The sequence below is a fragment of the Lissotriton helveticus genome, chromosome 1_1 (assembly GCF_964261635.1).
Source record: "Lissotriton helveticus chromosome 1_1, aLisHel1.1, whole genome shotgun sequence".
Taxonomy (NCBI): Eukaryota; Metazoa; Chordata; class Amphibia; order Caudata; family Salamandridae; genus Lissotriton; species Lissotriton helveticus.
In genome coordinates, this window is record NC_136057.1 from 635,004,332 (window position 1) to 635,020,597 (window position 16,266).

At 42.6% G+C, this 16,266-nt stretch overlaps 1 protein-coding gene across 1 annotated transcript in view; it reads right to left on the reverse strand.

The window, feature by feature from the left end:
* NUDT5 (nudix hydrolase 5) overlaps positions 1 to 16,266 on the reverse strand; it is a 339,854-nt gene that overhangs the window by 61,895 nt on the left and 261,693 nt on the right. Inside the window, exon 10 of the mRNA XM_078654858.1 lies at positions 3,343 to 3,396. Within this exon, the coding sequence (XP_078510984.1) occupies positions 3,343 to 3,396 (54 nt within the window). The remainder of the gene's footprint in view (positions 1 to 3,342; positions 3,397 to 16,266) is intronic.

Here is a 16,266-nt window from a genome sequence, read left to right on the forward strand (position 1 = left end):
CTCCAGGAGTCCGGGATGATGTTTCCTCCTGCGATTTGTGCAAACAGCGGTGACAGTTTAAAAGCCCAGTACTCCGGATCTTTTTTGAAAAGACTTGGCTGAATCCCGTTGGAACCCGGTGCGCCCTCCCGTTAGCCTTTAGCTATCCTGGCCTTTACCTGGTCGATTGTAAACGAAGAACGTGTGTTTCCTGGGATAACTGAGATTGATAGGTGTTCCCTCTGAAGATTGGCGTGTGCCCTGATTCTGATCAGAGTTAAAGTGCTGAAGCAAATAGGTGGCCCAAGCATCCTCTGTTACATGCAAGTTGATTCTTAAGGCGTTCGGGTTAGCTAGACTGTTTACTGTGCGCCAGAATCTTGCGCTATTGTTTGATTTTAAGTCATGTAACAGTTTAGCCCACAGGTTATCGTCTGAAACCCTTTTTGCCTGCCAGATTATTTTTTTCTTTTCCGTTTTGAGTTTGAGAACCAGAGATATGAATTTTTAAAGATTTAAGTGAAAATACTATTAAAAAGCACAAATGCTAATGATAGTCAGAGGTAGTAGTGGACCTGTTCCTAGGCACAATTTGAGGTCCACAAAGATGAACCTCTTGTCAGATACAACAACTGGAAGGAAAGAAGGAGGAACTCTGCAAATCATAAAGTTTGACAAGTGCAAAGTCCTAATCCAAAAAGGGATTTGTAATTTTTTTGAGGAAAACATGGTCTCCCCTTGGGACATATTTGAAATTGTATCCACTGCTGTGGAAATGCCACTTGGATATCTGGTGCAGCTTGGGCCTGCTAAGGCTCTGGAGCTTTTTGCTTGAAAGTTTCAAAGCTCCAAAACAGAAAGGGACTGCCATTTCTTCAGAACTGCGAGTGCCTTTTATGGGGGGGAAATTCTAAAATTCAGTCCAATGTCTGTGCAAGTCATTTTCTTTTTTGCAGTGGGTCCCCCGGTCTGTTTCAAAAGTTTCCAAACTTTTCCTGGAGCCTAAGCAACCACAGGAGTACTCTTTTAAGCCCTCATGACCTTACGTTGGAGGTGGGATAGCTAGATACTCCCTTTGTGCCAGATAGAGGCCACCAGCAAAGCCCAGTCCAAGTTGCCACTTGTCAGCTGGGATTTGTAGAGAAAGGGCATCTTGCACCGTTTGGATCACTGTAGCAACATAAAAAGGCCAGCCATCTCACATGCAGGTGCTGCTCTGGGTTTTCAGAGTCCAGACTGATAACCAAGGATGTTTCTGGGTTGGGTAATAGGAGGCTTGATAGAGTCTCTACCAGATAAGGTGTCACCAAAGTTAAGTAAACTGCTCATTATACCACAAGATACATGTGTATATAAGATAGTGTCATAATTGCGGCTCCTTTGTACTTGTAGGTGCATTTATAGGGGAGTTTATGCCTGCAACCAAACCTTTAACAAATATCTTGAACATTTTTCATATTTCACTGCAAGCTAAATGTGACATCTGACCAGGTTTATATGATTACTTTCAAGCACATATCTAATTTATATAGAAGGGGTTTCTCCAGCCAACACTAAAATGTTGTTGTGTGACAATTATAAGATCATTTCCTTGTTACAAAAACTTACTACTTCCCCTTTCAAATGCATTCCTATCCCTGCTCTAATCTCTACCAAACACACACAAAAAAAACAAGAACACACACCTAAGACACCAAATGCAAATCAAGAAAAAAAATTATTTAACTACTCTACTTTAAGCTCTAATATTGGGTTCCGGTATAGAGTGCTACTCCCCGCAAAGAGCTGCAAAATCTTGTCAGGCATAGTAAACGCTATAAATACAATTTACAATGAATTCCTGTGCAGATGGAGGATGGGAAATCCGGTGGTAACTTCCTATGCAGGCGGATGATGGCAAATGAATTATCTCGCCTGGCTTTGTTTCATTTTTTTTTTTAATTAAAAGACAGTTTTGGCAGGAAACAGATGATAGGAAATTCAGCTATGTCACTGCCTTTGTTGATGGATGATGGGGAATCATCAATGAATTATGGGAAAATGTTCAAAATTGGTATTGAGGTCTCATCCATCCCTTTAACATTTTCCAGGTCCATTGGAGATGTAGTGCTCCAGTCGGTTTTATTTGAATAGTGGAACTTGTAGTCTTGTTTGTTCTATTATACAACAGGTCCCAGAGTTGAAAGAAAAAAACCTGCAATGGACAAGCATATCCTACATGGACATGGGAAACTTGTAAGCTATGCCCATCACTTCAAAGTTTCCCCAGGCATCGCTGGTTTGCAATGAGTGATTAGTGCAAAACACAGTGGACAGCACAAGTGGTGGAAGTGAGCTGTACCAACGGTGAAGGGCCAGCAGCCTCTTGAGTAATATTCTGGGAACTAGCAATTATGAATGAATGTATGAATAAATATTAATCTTATAAAGTGCGAACTTTGCCCAAGGGCATCAAAGCGCTATGGGTAGATCGGGAGGTCGGAAGAAGCATAGAAAAGGCCAAGCAGTTGAGAGTGAAGAGCCATGTTTTTAATGCCTTGCGGAACGAAAGGTGAGAGTCTTGCCCAGAGATTGATAGGGGAGGAGAATTCCAGAGCTTGAAGCAAATATTTATTACAAATTAGGGCACTACTCTAAAATTCTACATGATGGAAAAAGGACATTTTTAAACAGTGAAAAAATGGCCTTACTAACTGAAAACCAAAAACTATAAGGAACATTAATCACAGAATTTAATTAAAAAGTATGATGCAAAATCAGTGTCTAGGCTTTTAGAAGTTTTGTTCTAGGGAGCTTCTGATCTACCAGAGCTTAACTTTTTACAGGCGTAGCAGCAAGATTCCTACAGAATTAGTGTACCTTAGTAGTACTATTCTCTTTAAAAAAAAAATCCTGCAAGAGGTTGTAGTACGATTAAAATACACCAATGTCATTTATAATTCAAACATAAATCAATACAACCATCTGACAGTGAAGCGTAGTTTTTTTTATCTGACCTGACTAAAGCAACTCGTTGTTAAAGGTGGAACCTTTTGCGAAGTAATTCACAGTGAACAGAGTAGGAGAACTCAGTTTTAACAGTGCACTGATTGCAGATTTAGCAACACTTCGCTTAGTCATGATAACTCCTAAGGACAAACATTTTTTAACCAATGATTTTGATTGTCATGCTTTAAGAAAGTGATTGTAGCTTTTCTACTGCATTTCTCCTCTCATTTCCCCGTCTGTCGTATAATGCCAATCACCCCTCTTTCATGCAATTTAAACATTGGGTATTTAATCTTTACAGCCACACTCAAAGGAGACCAGAAATGTCACAATAGATCGTGCATTTAGCAGAGGTTGCTTGAATACAACACTTACCTTCAATTCTCTTTAGTAATTCATTTCTCGGAAACAGCATTACTTCCACAAATTCTAAAACAAAAATACACGTACATTAAGGCGGTTAAGGAATATAGCGTTCCTACAAATGAGAAAATTATTCAAGCCATACTTAGCTTTTCCCCAGGTACAGCGATGTTAAGTGAACATACCTCCATCCTCTGAAAGAACAACAAAAAGGAACTTGGATGAGTTAAAGTATGTGCAATAATGATTCCAAAAAAGGTATTACATAGTAAAACATTCTATTGAGACTAGAACTACCTTGTTATCTAGGAAAACTCACTATCTGCAGTGGTGTCCACTCACAAGGTGTTCACTTTGTTTAGGAGAAAAGTGCATGTCACACATATACTTTACATTTCAAATCCATTGAGACATTTTGGAAACAAATGTGTCTGCTGAGTGACTGGTATATATTGGCGTGGGAAGCTGTCTTCCTATGTACTATACCAAAAAGAAGTGTAGTGTGCAAAGAATCCAGTGGATCCCCCAATGCTTTACAGAGGCTAAAGTAGATAATATGAATACTCTCTTTTGTGGTACTGTGGGCCAGCAGTTAGGCTTATCCTGAGGGGGATGGTTGTTAAGCATTTGTTGTACATACAGTGGCAAATAAACGAGACGCACTCAAATTTGAGACCAATTTATAAAAATAATACTTGGTTATATTTATTTTGTAGAACCACGGAACTTCGTTTCAAGTAAATACATTTTGCAATATAAATACTTTTCAATGTAAAAAGGGGACACACTGCAATTTTCAGACTTTGCAATGTTACCCCATGGGGTCGGGGGGGGGACATTAAAGATGCGTATAGGCAACATCTACTTACAAGACCAGTCTTCGAAAGTTAAGGTCAGTATTGGGTAAGGTTCATTTCAGCACCTACAGTACACCACTAGCGGCAAAGTGGCAGCTGGGTGCAAGTTCGAGGTGGGCGCCCAATACAAATCAATGGGGACTGGGGCAATCGGACAGAGGCACTTTGCAAGTGTAGTAGCTGCTTGGAGGACCAGTCTCCAGGCACTGAGGCAGACAGGGCGCAAGGCAACACCAACACTAAACCACCAGCGGCAGCACAGGGGCAGCCGGATGCAGGGTGGCAACACAGCGTTGGGTGCCAAATGAAAAGCAATGGAGGCAGACCAAATCGGAAAAGGGCTGTAGGCTCAGGCCAGGAGGCCAGTTGAAGGAAATCAAGAGCTGTAGAGGTAAGTTGCGATGCTCTGGGATAGCTTTAGTTCTGTTCACCAAGGCCCAGGACGGACAGGGTGCATGGGTGCCTTTTGGTATCGTAAACTGTTTACTAGAGCAGGTCGCAGTTGGGGGTGGGGGAGGGGGGGGGAGTGGGGAGTGTCTCCATGCGGATGCTACAGATGACATTGAGTAGTCCAAGAGAGGTCAGCTCATAGTGGACTTGGACTCTGGAGCGCTGGGGAACTTTGCTGGAACCGGTGGGCCACTTTGACTCAGTTTGGAGGCTTCGGATGCAGAGGTGGAATCAGGCGCAGGCAGTCCTCCCAAGGTGCTGGAGGTTGCTGGGCTGCAGGATGAGTCGTCTCTTAGTGCAGAATTTTTTAGGGCTGCAGACAGGCCAGTTGGAGTGGCCAAGTCAGTAGTTCACTTCTGGTGCGACTCTGTGGTATCCGGCTCTTAGGTCATCAGGACCTGAAGTTCAGGGTCTTGGGATACAGCCTAAATACGAGCTTAAGGGGCGTTACAAGGGAGTGACGGGTTGGCCAATGGGCCCCTCAACTGCTGTGTCTGCACCTTCTCATAAACCCACCTCCTGGGGTGGAGGCATAGTCCTAGCCCTGATTAGGTAAATCCCACCATCATCAAGATAGTGGGCACTGAAAAGTGTACTTCACCTTGCCTCCAGCACTTAAGTGGTGGAGTTGGCAGAGCTGGGGGCACACCTATTTTTTCTATGTTTTGCTGCTGGTCGTCCTGCCAAAAAGAGGGTGAGGACAGGAAGGGGGTCTGATTCCTCTAATAGGAGAAGCTGGGGTTGCATTACTAAAGCGGCAAGGCCTTTAAAGCTCCACGCCATGGATGGCTCTTCCTTACCATGGGGAGGTGTGAACACCTCCACCCAGAAAGAAATGCATTGTTCTCGACCTCAGAGCATGCAGGCTCTCCCTCCTCGAGGTCAGAACACCGTCTAGTGGAAACAGGCTGGCTCAGGCTAGTCGGTGACCACACCAAAGATTGGTAGTGCAACTTTTTTTTTTTAATATAAATCCGACGCTGGAATCAGTGCAGGTTTTTTATGCTGAGATGTTGGGTACGGGGGGGGGGCGCAGAAAACCCCACTAGACACACAAATTTATTTGTTATGTGTATGAGCGGTCCTTTATTTTACACGCGTGTCTCGGCCCCTTCTGCAGGCCCATCAGCTCTAAGGGGGTGGAAGTGGAGTGGAGGGGGGCTTGGGCAGAAAACCCTACTAGACCCAGGGATATTAAAAGTGTATGGGGGAGGGGTTTTCGATCCTTGACCAATTTCTTTTTTACTTGCGGCCATTTCTGCCCCACCGCCCAGGGGCAAACTGGTCCATTTTGAAGTCCTGTGTATCCCCCCCAGAAGGAGGACTGTTTGTAAAAGGAAGCCAACCTGATCAACATCAGACGCTTCCCCACTCCGCACACCTTCAGGATGAGCCTCAAGACCGGACTATTCGGCCGACCCAGAGGCACCTTGAGACCCTCCTGGGTGAGTAGCGTGCTTCACAATTCCCTGATTGATTGACCCCTTGGGCGTTTCCAAATGGGTGCATTTTGTATCGGACGTTTTCTGCCCCCTACCCCGGAACAGTTTCGCCCTGTTTTGATCCCCTGGGCAAGGATTGCCCTCAATTTCATTTTGCTACTTGTCAGCCCTATTTGAAGGCCCATCTGGCAGATTGGCCTTTTTGGTAGTGACATACCATGTTATGTTTATTGTTTTATTTCTTGTGAATTGCAATGTAATGTTTTATTTCTCCTTTTTTTTTTTTAGTTCACAGCTTTTGCTCTTTTGACTGATGTTCCAGGTTGCGATTTTGTCACTGGTGGTTCAGCAGTTTGTGTAGTTCCATGTGTTTGGTTAGAAAACGTTTTTTGCACTCTTTACTCTAAATGAGTAATTTCCCTATTTCCCTGCATGAATGTGTTTTTGTAAATGCTGCAATAGCAGTATGTTTAGCTTCTGTTTTATCAAGTGTGAAAATCTTTTTGCATTTGTGCTCGATGTGTACATTGTTGTCTTGCGAGTAATTTTCTTTTTTTTTTCTAGTGGTATATCATTGGTTTTTGCTGTGTCCCTGCAGAGTAGGTGTTGGTGAGTGTAGCTGTCTCTCTTAAGTGAGTTGTATAGTTTTTGAGTATAACGATCTTTGTGATAAAGCCACACTTTATTACTTATTTTGACAACTGTTAGTTGTTGTTGACCGGTTTGTGAAGTCTCTTATGGCTAGCCGCAGTATTACTGCTCAGCAGGTTGCTGGTATGCTTTTTTTGAGTCTTCCTCTGACCATGCTTCAGAGACTGACTTTGAATCTGAGGCAGAGGAGGGAGTGGAAAATCGGATGATAAAGCCACTCTTCATGCAGATGAATTGCCTGTTTTAGAGGAGGACACTGATGTGCCTAGGCATCTGGACTGCAGGCTGGGGCTTCCCATTGGCAGAGCTGACCTGTGGGTTGCCCCAGGCATGGTGCAGCCGGCACTGCCTGACTTTACAGGTGTCCCAGGGTGTAGAGTGGATACTGAAAACTTTCTACCTATACATTTTTTCAGTTGTTTATGGACAATGTATTTTTGGCGGAGATTTTTGTGGATTAGACTAATTTGTATGCTGGACAGTATTTGAGGGACAACAGTGCCAGACTTAGGCCCCACACTAGAGCTACCCGGTGAACTCCCATAAATCTGTAAGAGTTGAAGAAGTTCTTGGGTTTAACTTTTTTGATGGGATTGATAGGAAGCCATTGATGTCTTCATATTGGTCTACTAGATCCTTGATGGCAACTGCTATATTTCAGGCAATCAGGAGTCGTGATCAGCATTTGCTTCTGCTTCAGATGCGGCAATTTGTCGATAATGGTTTAGCATTGCCACAAGAGCACCCTGATTGTGACTGCCTTTTTAAGATTTGGCCTATCATTAATCACTTTGTAGATGGATGTTCTGGGATCTATGCTCTAGGGAAAGAAATAGCTGTGTATGAGTCCTTGAAATTGTTTTAGGCAGTACATTCCTAGCAAGAGGGCATGCTATGGAATTAAGATGTATATAATGTATGACAGTAGGACTGGATACGGCTCTAATTTTAGGGTGTGCACCAGTAGGGATTATAGGATTAACCCCCCTGGTTGTCCTCCCACTTTCGGAGTGAGAAAATTGTGTGGGAACTTGGTAGAGGACTTTTTAACAAAGGTCACCATTTATATGTAGATAACTTCTACACTGGTATACAGTTGTTCAGGGAATTGGCCATAGTGGACACTGTTGCTTGCCGCACAATCCAGTCTAACCGTAAAGGTTTCCCAAAATAACTTGTTTGTCAAAAGCTTGAGCGGGGACAGTGCGTTGCGTAGTGTGGTACTTTTAGCTGTGAAGTTTTCACAGGAGAGATGTCTACATTCTGATTACCATCCATGATGAAAGCACTTCATCTGTGACCGTTTTGGGTTTGGTTGCTGAAGTTCGCAAACCTGTGTGCATTTTAGACTATAATAGGCACATAGGTGGTATTGATAGAATAGATCAGAGGTTGGAACCTTACACTGCTCTTCGTAAGGCTTACATTTGGCATAAAAAGATGGCTATCCATCTACTCCACTTTGCAACCTTTAATGCTTTTGTTGTATTTAAGGATTTTTCTCCCGGGTCAACAATGACTTTCATTAAGTTTCAGGAGTCTGATAGGTAGCCTTGTTGTAGTGGAACAGGCAAGTGTTCCTGGAGTTGAAGTGGTGGAGGATGTGGCTCGATTAAAAGATCTGGGTTAGAAAACATTGTGGGATCCACCCAGGCCATACCTCCATGGACTCCCCCTGCGGTCTAGTTTTCAGAAATGTCTGGTTAGGTCTGATTCATTAGATAGCCACTGAGCCCCGGACCAAAAACACAGGTGACCCGCTTAATTCCATTAACGAACCCCCATCACCGAACTAAGGAGAAGCAATGCCATCATGAAAACCTAGTGAACACGCTCGAAGTTTTCAAACAAAATAGAACATTTTATTTGGTATTTGAGTTTGTAGATCACGCATTGTTGCATGAGCTGGAGCTTCATCCTCAGAGCCTGGATAGCGGAGCATTAAAAAAGTTCCTCTTTCAGATCATTCGAGCACTTGAGTACCTTCACAAGAACAATGTTGGAGTAGCGTGTGCAGTATGCACCTTTGGCAATTTGCCAAGGACAGATGGGTAATTTTACCTGACTTCTGCAGGTCCTACCGGTGATTCAGTTTCTTTGAACTGCTTGAATCACTGGTTTAGAGTTCACATTATTATTGTTCCTGTTTATTCGTCACTTTTACACAGCAATAGCTATCATAAAGATCCTGATGAAAGCCACAACACTATCTAGGTCTTAAGCTGAAACATGTTGATCACTATCAAGTACGACTAAATCTAATGTCTGCAGTCGTACTCTTCGTTTTCTGTTTTTAACTCTAGCACAAGGTAGCAGGAGTAAAGGTCAATAGGCTAACTTTGTTGTTAGTTTTATTTACTCACGCAGTTGCACTGCACCTCTCCCATCACCCCATCAGCTCACATTGGGTTTTAGTAATAACCCTTCCAATTTAATTTCAGTGTTCTGTAATGGCATCTTGCTTTCAATGGTTCTGTTTTTTTTCCTCCCAGAACGACTGAATGCAAGATGGCATTACGGAACACTGAATGCATTTAACTTCAAACACACCAATTGTTCCCTGATGAAGGGCCAAGTGTCCGAAATGCAGTATTGTCCCCAGATGAAGGGCCAGGTGTCCGAAATGCAGTGCGAACCTAAAGTTCCAACAAGGATGTATTAATGCATTTTGGATGACACTGTAACAGATTTGACCTCCTGGATTGTCATCACAATTCAGGTCTTGTCCGAAGTTAAGATCAGAATATAAAACAGATTCCAACAATAAGTTTGTATTAGCTCGTTTATTTTTGTATGAAAATGGAATAGACCCTGTTCAGGGTTTGGATTGTGCCCAGGGAGACACACACACTTATGGGTGTGGAACTGTTTCTTAGTTCCATTTGTGACACTCCTTCAAAGTTCTGCTGAGAGAGTCCGCCTATTTGTTTTCTATTACTGAAACATGCTCCACTCAAAAGGATATTGTGTGAAGAAACAATTTTCAAACTTATTGTGCTCTAGTTGATAATAGTTTTGATTTTGCCCCTCTTCTTTTATTTAGGTGAAACATGATAGTGGTGTTGTCTGTGCATACTAGGACTACTGAATTCTTTATTTTGGGGAAAAAGGACCGGAGACCTAAAAATACCGTTTTCAACTTTAAAAGGCTGATGTGCATTTTTGTCAATAATTGGGTCATCTGCCATGAATTTCCAGGTCTTGTAGATATGGTCCCCACCCTTCTAAGGACGCATCTGTTTTCATTATAAAGTGAGGACGAGAGCAAATTAATAGTAGGCCTGAAGAAATGTTTCCTCTCTCCCACCATGCAATTGTTAGTTTCATGCTTGGGGTAATGTGGACTATGTCATTGAATGCCCCTTGCCTTTGTACTCACTGGGCATCTAATTATTCCTGTAGCAGTCTCATTTGCAGTCGATAATTTAGGATTAGTAGTATACAAGATGACATAATTCCCAATATGGACTTGAATATCCATACTGTCGGGGTATGCTTTTTATTTCCTGTATTTAGGACCACCAGAAAAGTAAATAATCTGGAGGGGATTAGCGAGGACATTTCTTTGTTCAGCTTTAGACCTAGGTGTTTGAGGAGCTGTGTACCGGCCATCGCAGAACTTTTTGCTGAGTGGAAAGACAGACCCTTGATAAGCCCTTCATCTGAGTATGGGAATACCAGATGACTGTTCTTTCTTAAGAATACAACAACTGGCGCCATGCACTTGGAAAAGTCTTGGATTATAGTCCGAATTAAAGTACTTTGAATTGGTGTTGGCACCCTGCCATCGTGAACCTTCAATACTTTTGATGTTTCACAAGTATGGGGATGTGAAAATAAGCATTGAGAAGATCCAGCGAGGTTATACAATCTCCCAAAAGGATGTAGAATCTCTTGGAGCTAAATCATCCTGAATGGTTTCTTTCTGAATTTGTTCAAAAGTCTTAAATCCTTGACTTGTCTCAATTTTTTTGATTGATTAGGAAGACATTTGAATTGAATCCCATGTTTTGGTAGATATAGGGGACTTACTCTTTAGCCCTTTTGCATTTAATAGGAACTCTTGTTTTAACAGACTTCGATACCGATGAAAACTTGAGGATTTCTGGGAGGCTTTTGAACAAATTCTAGTGAGTGGTCATGTTGGATTATATCCAACACTCCTTTGGTCTAATAGCTCACTTTCCAGTGGTTCAGTGATGCTGTGGAGCCGGAGAGGTGGCTGGTGCATGAAAACTGTCACCGACATCTGGACGTTTCATGAGCTTTTACTCCAACTTTAGGTCTCCTACAGGTATGTTGTCTTGCATAGAAGGCAGCCAGTGGTGCTCTGTATCCCTGCTGTGGTGCATAATGTTGTCAAATCCCCTTTTGAAATTGAGGGTAGGTCTGATATCTGTATGACTGATCAACACCTCTAGAGGAAAACAGACCTCTTCCGCTGCTGCCTTGAAAAGTTTAAAAACAGTGTTGTTGTAATGTGACTAGCGAACGTCCTGGGTCAGTGTAAGCCTTGATGGATGTCAACCACATGTTTGCTAAAGAGATTGTCTCCTTCAAATGGCATGTTTAAAACATCAGCCTAAACCTTCTGAAGGAAGTAGCTTTCAACTAACCTCGTCAGCAAAGAACTGCCGCACCAGCCATTTTTCTGAAAGCCATTGAAGTGGCATCCATTGCAATGTCAAGAATCCGATTAAGCTATTTCACATTCCTGCAATTTACCCTCTAGAAACAATTCCAGGAAGACTGCCATATCAGATCACATCTGCCAATCGTACCTTCCTAAAAATGGTTGTGGCAACCATTGCTGAGAAGTTTTTTCACCCCACATTATCTAAACAACTTACCTCTTTATAGAGGTGGAGCCAATTACGGAGTAAAAAATCTTCTCTGGGCCCCCTGCATCACTACTGAGTCTCTGTAATGGGTGCTTGATAAGGCATGCAGTGCTTGATAAGGCATGCAGGTCAGTTCTCATTAATCTCTTTTGTTTGATATAGCGCAAATGCTACAGAAGCTATCCGTGCTTTTACCTGAGCACCTGGTGCGTTACCGATGGACACGTTAATTTTATTAGGAACAGGTTGTTTTAAGTGATTTGCACAGGATCACAGGATGTTGAGTGTCCCTGCTGAGATTCTAACCCAGTTTCCCCAGCTTCGAGGTAGACCGCTCTAGCTGTTATACCACATCCTCCCCCTAACCTTACACTTTTTAATTGAGGCAAGGACGTACAGATGCCACTGATGCTGTTTTTTTTAATCAGCTTCAAACCTTCGTCCCAAATCGGATTCAAAATAGGGATGGACTTTACTAATAAAACAATCTTTTTGTTTCATTGGTAAAGGTAGGTCCAAATATTTTGAAGCACTCTCGAAAATCTGGGGAATACCTCCAATATCTACTGAAGAGGAACTGGTAGGTGATGGTGTGGGTTATGCAGATAGTTGGGCAACATAATCATCCCATTCCTGCACAGAGACTGATTGATCTTGAGGAATCTCATCCTCTTCTGGTAGCTCAACATAATCATCATGTATTGCATTGCGCTTAGGGGTAAAACTTCTGGATCGGTGCAAGACTGATGGCCCATTAGGCTTTTCTCCTGTTTTTGGATTCTAGTGGTATGTGGAGGAGCCAAGAGTACCGGGGGTACACCTTCTGATTTGTTGTTGCAGGTGAATTTGCCTCACTGACCTTTCATAATAATCGTCTAACATGTGACAAAGATCTGCCACTAATGTGGTTGGCACGCTTATGGCATCTTTGTGGTAATGAAGTTGTTCCTCCTACGGTTCCTCAGAAGGATACTGATCCTGGAAAGACTCATAAAGGGATGTATACCTCTACCCATTTTGAAAAGAGAAATCTCCTTCAAGATACGTAGTCTCCTTGTTCTGATCATCTCGAAACTTTACGTGCAGCTGCGTGGGCTATATGCTGGTACAAATGGTTCATCATCTTCATCAGATTTTGCCACTTCCAGCAGCTGTGCAGCTGGAAGTGGTGACACCTTACTAGGTCTGATCCAGGTGAATGGAATACCTTCTTCAGTAAAAAAAAAAAAAGATGCTTCATGTGCCGTTGACAGGCCAGTCGACGAAGAAGTTATGGTTTGCTTTGAAGCACCTTGTGTCAGAGTCAAAGTTGTTCGCTGCGTCTATGGTAATGTGTCCGTTGACGATATCGCTTTGGATACCTTCATCAGCGAAAATGAAATTGTCATCACCGTCCTGGTCACAGCTGTATTATAAGCAAAGGTAGTGGTTATCGAATCTTCGGCAAGCATGTTTTACCTTAAAAGGAATCTTTAAAAGAGTAGCTGGCTCAGATGTTTTTAAAGGACTTTATTTTTTTGAGACGGACAAGTGGTAAAATCTCCCTTTCGGATTAATTTATCGGCATTTGTTGATTTTTTAAGAGGATTAATCTTCTTTTAAAATTCATCATACAAGGTTGACTCCTTAGGTTTGCGTTTTCTAGTAGGCGAAGATGGACTTTGGCCTTCATCACCAGAAGTAGGATCTTCTAAGGCCTTGCGTTATAAGGCACAGGCCTTAGTCTCTACAAACACGTAAGATCAGTGTGATGCCAGTTTCACAATCAGTTGAGTATGCAGGGGTAAGCATCAGTTTATAGATTGGATGTACTCTTGCACTCCTAATATTTATGCGTTTTTTAAATTTGTTGCGTGCTCTTTGGGTGTGCACTCCGTTGTGCACCAATGTAATGAGAAAATGCGTGCCCCAAGGAATTGGGGAAAGTCCCATGGTCACCGCTTATACCCTTCAGGGCTTATTCAGTTTTTTGTTGGATTATTCTTTTTATTCATTCATTTAGTTTTGTAGAGTTGTTATTCACTCTTTCTTGTAACAATAAGACATTGTTACAAAGAGAAAATTATTGGATTTATAGACTTGAAACACTCAAACCATTTGGAATGAATGACAGAGTGGAATACAGTTGTTACTTATAAACCTATATCTTACATAAGGACTACACAAGAAGCCCCTGACTTATCTCCCTGAATAATGTTTCATGACTTAAACACTATTGTTTCACGATTTAATCTGTATCGTTTGTGCTTCTTTAAAAAAAAAAAAAAAATTCAACTAAATATATTGTATATCACATTGTGACTACGTTTGCCATACACTAGTGTGGGAAGAGAAGTAATGCATGAATTATCACATTCACACTGACGCATATAGTTGGAACCATATATTCCAACATGGCGCACACTTCTGAAACATAGTCCTTTCACTATGTCCACCATACAGCAAACAGCATGACTACCGTATATGAGTCCGTCATCATTTTCTAACTCAAATCGGCGCAGAGCAGGAAAACACACCACTGGGCCAGCATGACAGCCTTCCCGAAGCAAGTGAATCGCTACGTACGCGAAGCGTTTTTAAGTCATACTTGGAATGTTAGTTAGAGATATAATTATCCGCCCTAAAGCAGATCACGGCACAGATTCAGGTAACATATGCCGGAGGGGCACCTTAACTACGCGGAAAGATCACGCTTCCTATTAAGGTTTTTCGATCAGCTACTATGCGGATAATTTACCACATCACAGAACGGTACTTATAAAAATGTCACCACCGCATGTTCACTTACACGGAGCATTAGATCGTATTGTGTGAAAAGGAGAAGTCACACACTTTAGCAACTTTGAGGATTTTAAACGTCACTTCATACATTTTTAGACACACGTGCTCGATACCACGTAGCACTCTCCTTTATAACGCACTATGATGACGATACAACTAGCAGTTTCACAGCAAGTCTCACTGAAAGGCACCTCGTATGGACAGATTCCATTGATAAGAGTCACTTAGATGTCTCACCACATGCCACCACACTATGAAAATTGGCAAAAATCACCGGAAGCCCTGTATGACAATATCATGTTGATATTTTAGGCATCCTTGTGTAATAAACATAATTTTTGATTTATAGATGAATGTTTCCCTGATGAAGGTTGAAATCAGCCGAAATGCATTGGAAGGTGTACTAACATGCATTTAAATATGACAAGGATTTACAAGAAAGAGTGAATAACCGCTCTACAATACAAAACTAAATGAATGAATAAAAAGAATAATCCAACAAAAAACTGAATAAGGATTGTTATTAACCGTATAAGCCCTGAGGGGTATAAGCGTTCCCCCCAATTCCTAGGGGCACGCTTTTTCTCGTAAGCATCCGTTTACCATGCAGGGGATAACTCTATCCCTAACCCCCACCTCAAAAATTATCTTTCTACAACAGTTAAGAGATTGACACACTGTAACATGTAGAGTGCTACCTTACATATTGGAGACAATGACTACTTGACCACATAGGAAGCTGGCTTTTTATATACTGGACCAAAACGAGGTACACTGTGTAAAGAGTTCAGGCAAACCCAAATGGTTTTATAGAGGCACAAATGAGATCCTAAAGGCTCTCTAAAGTGGTAGTGTGGGTGTGCAGTTAAACGAATCACAGGGTAGTGCTTAGCCTTTTTTGAATTCCGAGGCAATAAATGAGACACTCGAGAATAAATCAGAGTGAAAAATAAGTCAGATTTTTATATAAATTTTTATATCAAGAACTTCATTATCGAGTATGTACTTAGGCAGTTACAAATATTTGCAGGTAAGAAAAAGAGTTCAATATCATGAGTCTTTACGCAACAATGCTTCCCAGTAGGAGAAAAGGCATATGTTGCATAAAGTTATATATTATTAGTTTTTTTTGGGGGGGGGGGGGGGTCATAGGGGTCCAAGGCCCAAATTACCACCAGCAGTTACTCTTTAGCTGCCCTATGGCGTCCGGTTGCAGAGGTGCTGATTGGGTTGGTAAGCGTGTGCGTTATGCCAGTGGGAGTAAGGGGGGGGGGGCTCCCAGATACAGGCTGCAGAGGGGACTTGGGAAAACTCCAGGAGCTCCGATTGGGTCAAAAGTGTCTGGGGAACATGGGGGCTCAGCCGGTTAATTAGTACCCGACCAGGGAAGCTCAGGTGCAGAGTGGAAAGATTGGCTGGGCTCTGCGCGTCATGGAGCCTTATGGTTCCTGGTCTCATCGGTTGAGGGTTCAAAATCAGAACAGCTGGGCCTCTCAGGAGGTGGGTCTCAGTAATGCTGAAGTCCCTCGATGGCTGCTCGGTCTCAGTGGAGTCCGTATTGGACTCTCATAGTCTTTGCGGCAAGGGATCTGTTACCCCCAGGTATTGGTCCTGCTCGGCTTCGGTTGGCCTTGGTGTCCTCTCACTTGGTGGTGGTGGTAGGGGGGCGCTAGATTTGTCCTTCAGGAGCACATGGTCCTTTACCTGGGGGCTGCTGCATCGGGGTGGCTGGGAAGCGGCAACTCTGTAGATTGGGCTTCACGTTTTCGTACCTGCGGACTGCAGGGGAGTAGCTGCTCCACTCCAGGGGAGATTCTGTGGCAATTTTTGAAGGGCTAGCAGTCTTCGGGGAAGTTCTTGGAAGCCGGTCAGCAGCAGGACTATTCGCTGGTGACTATAGTCGAGACTGGGTAC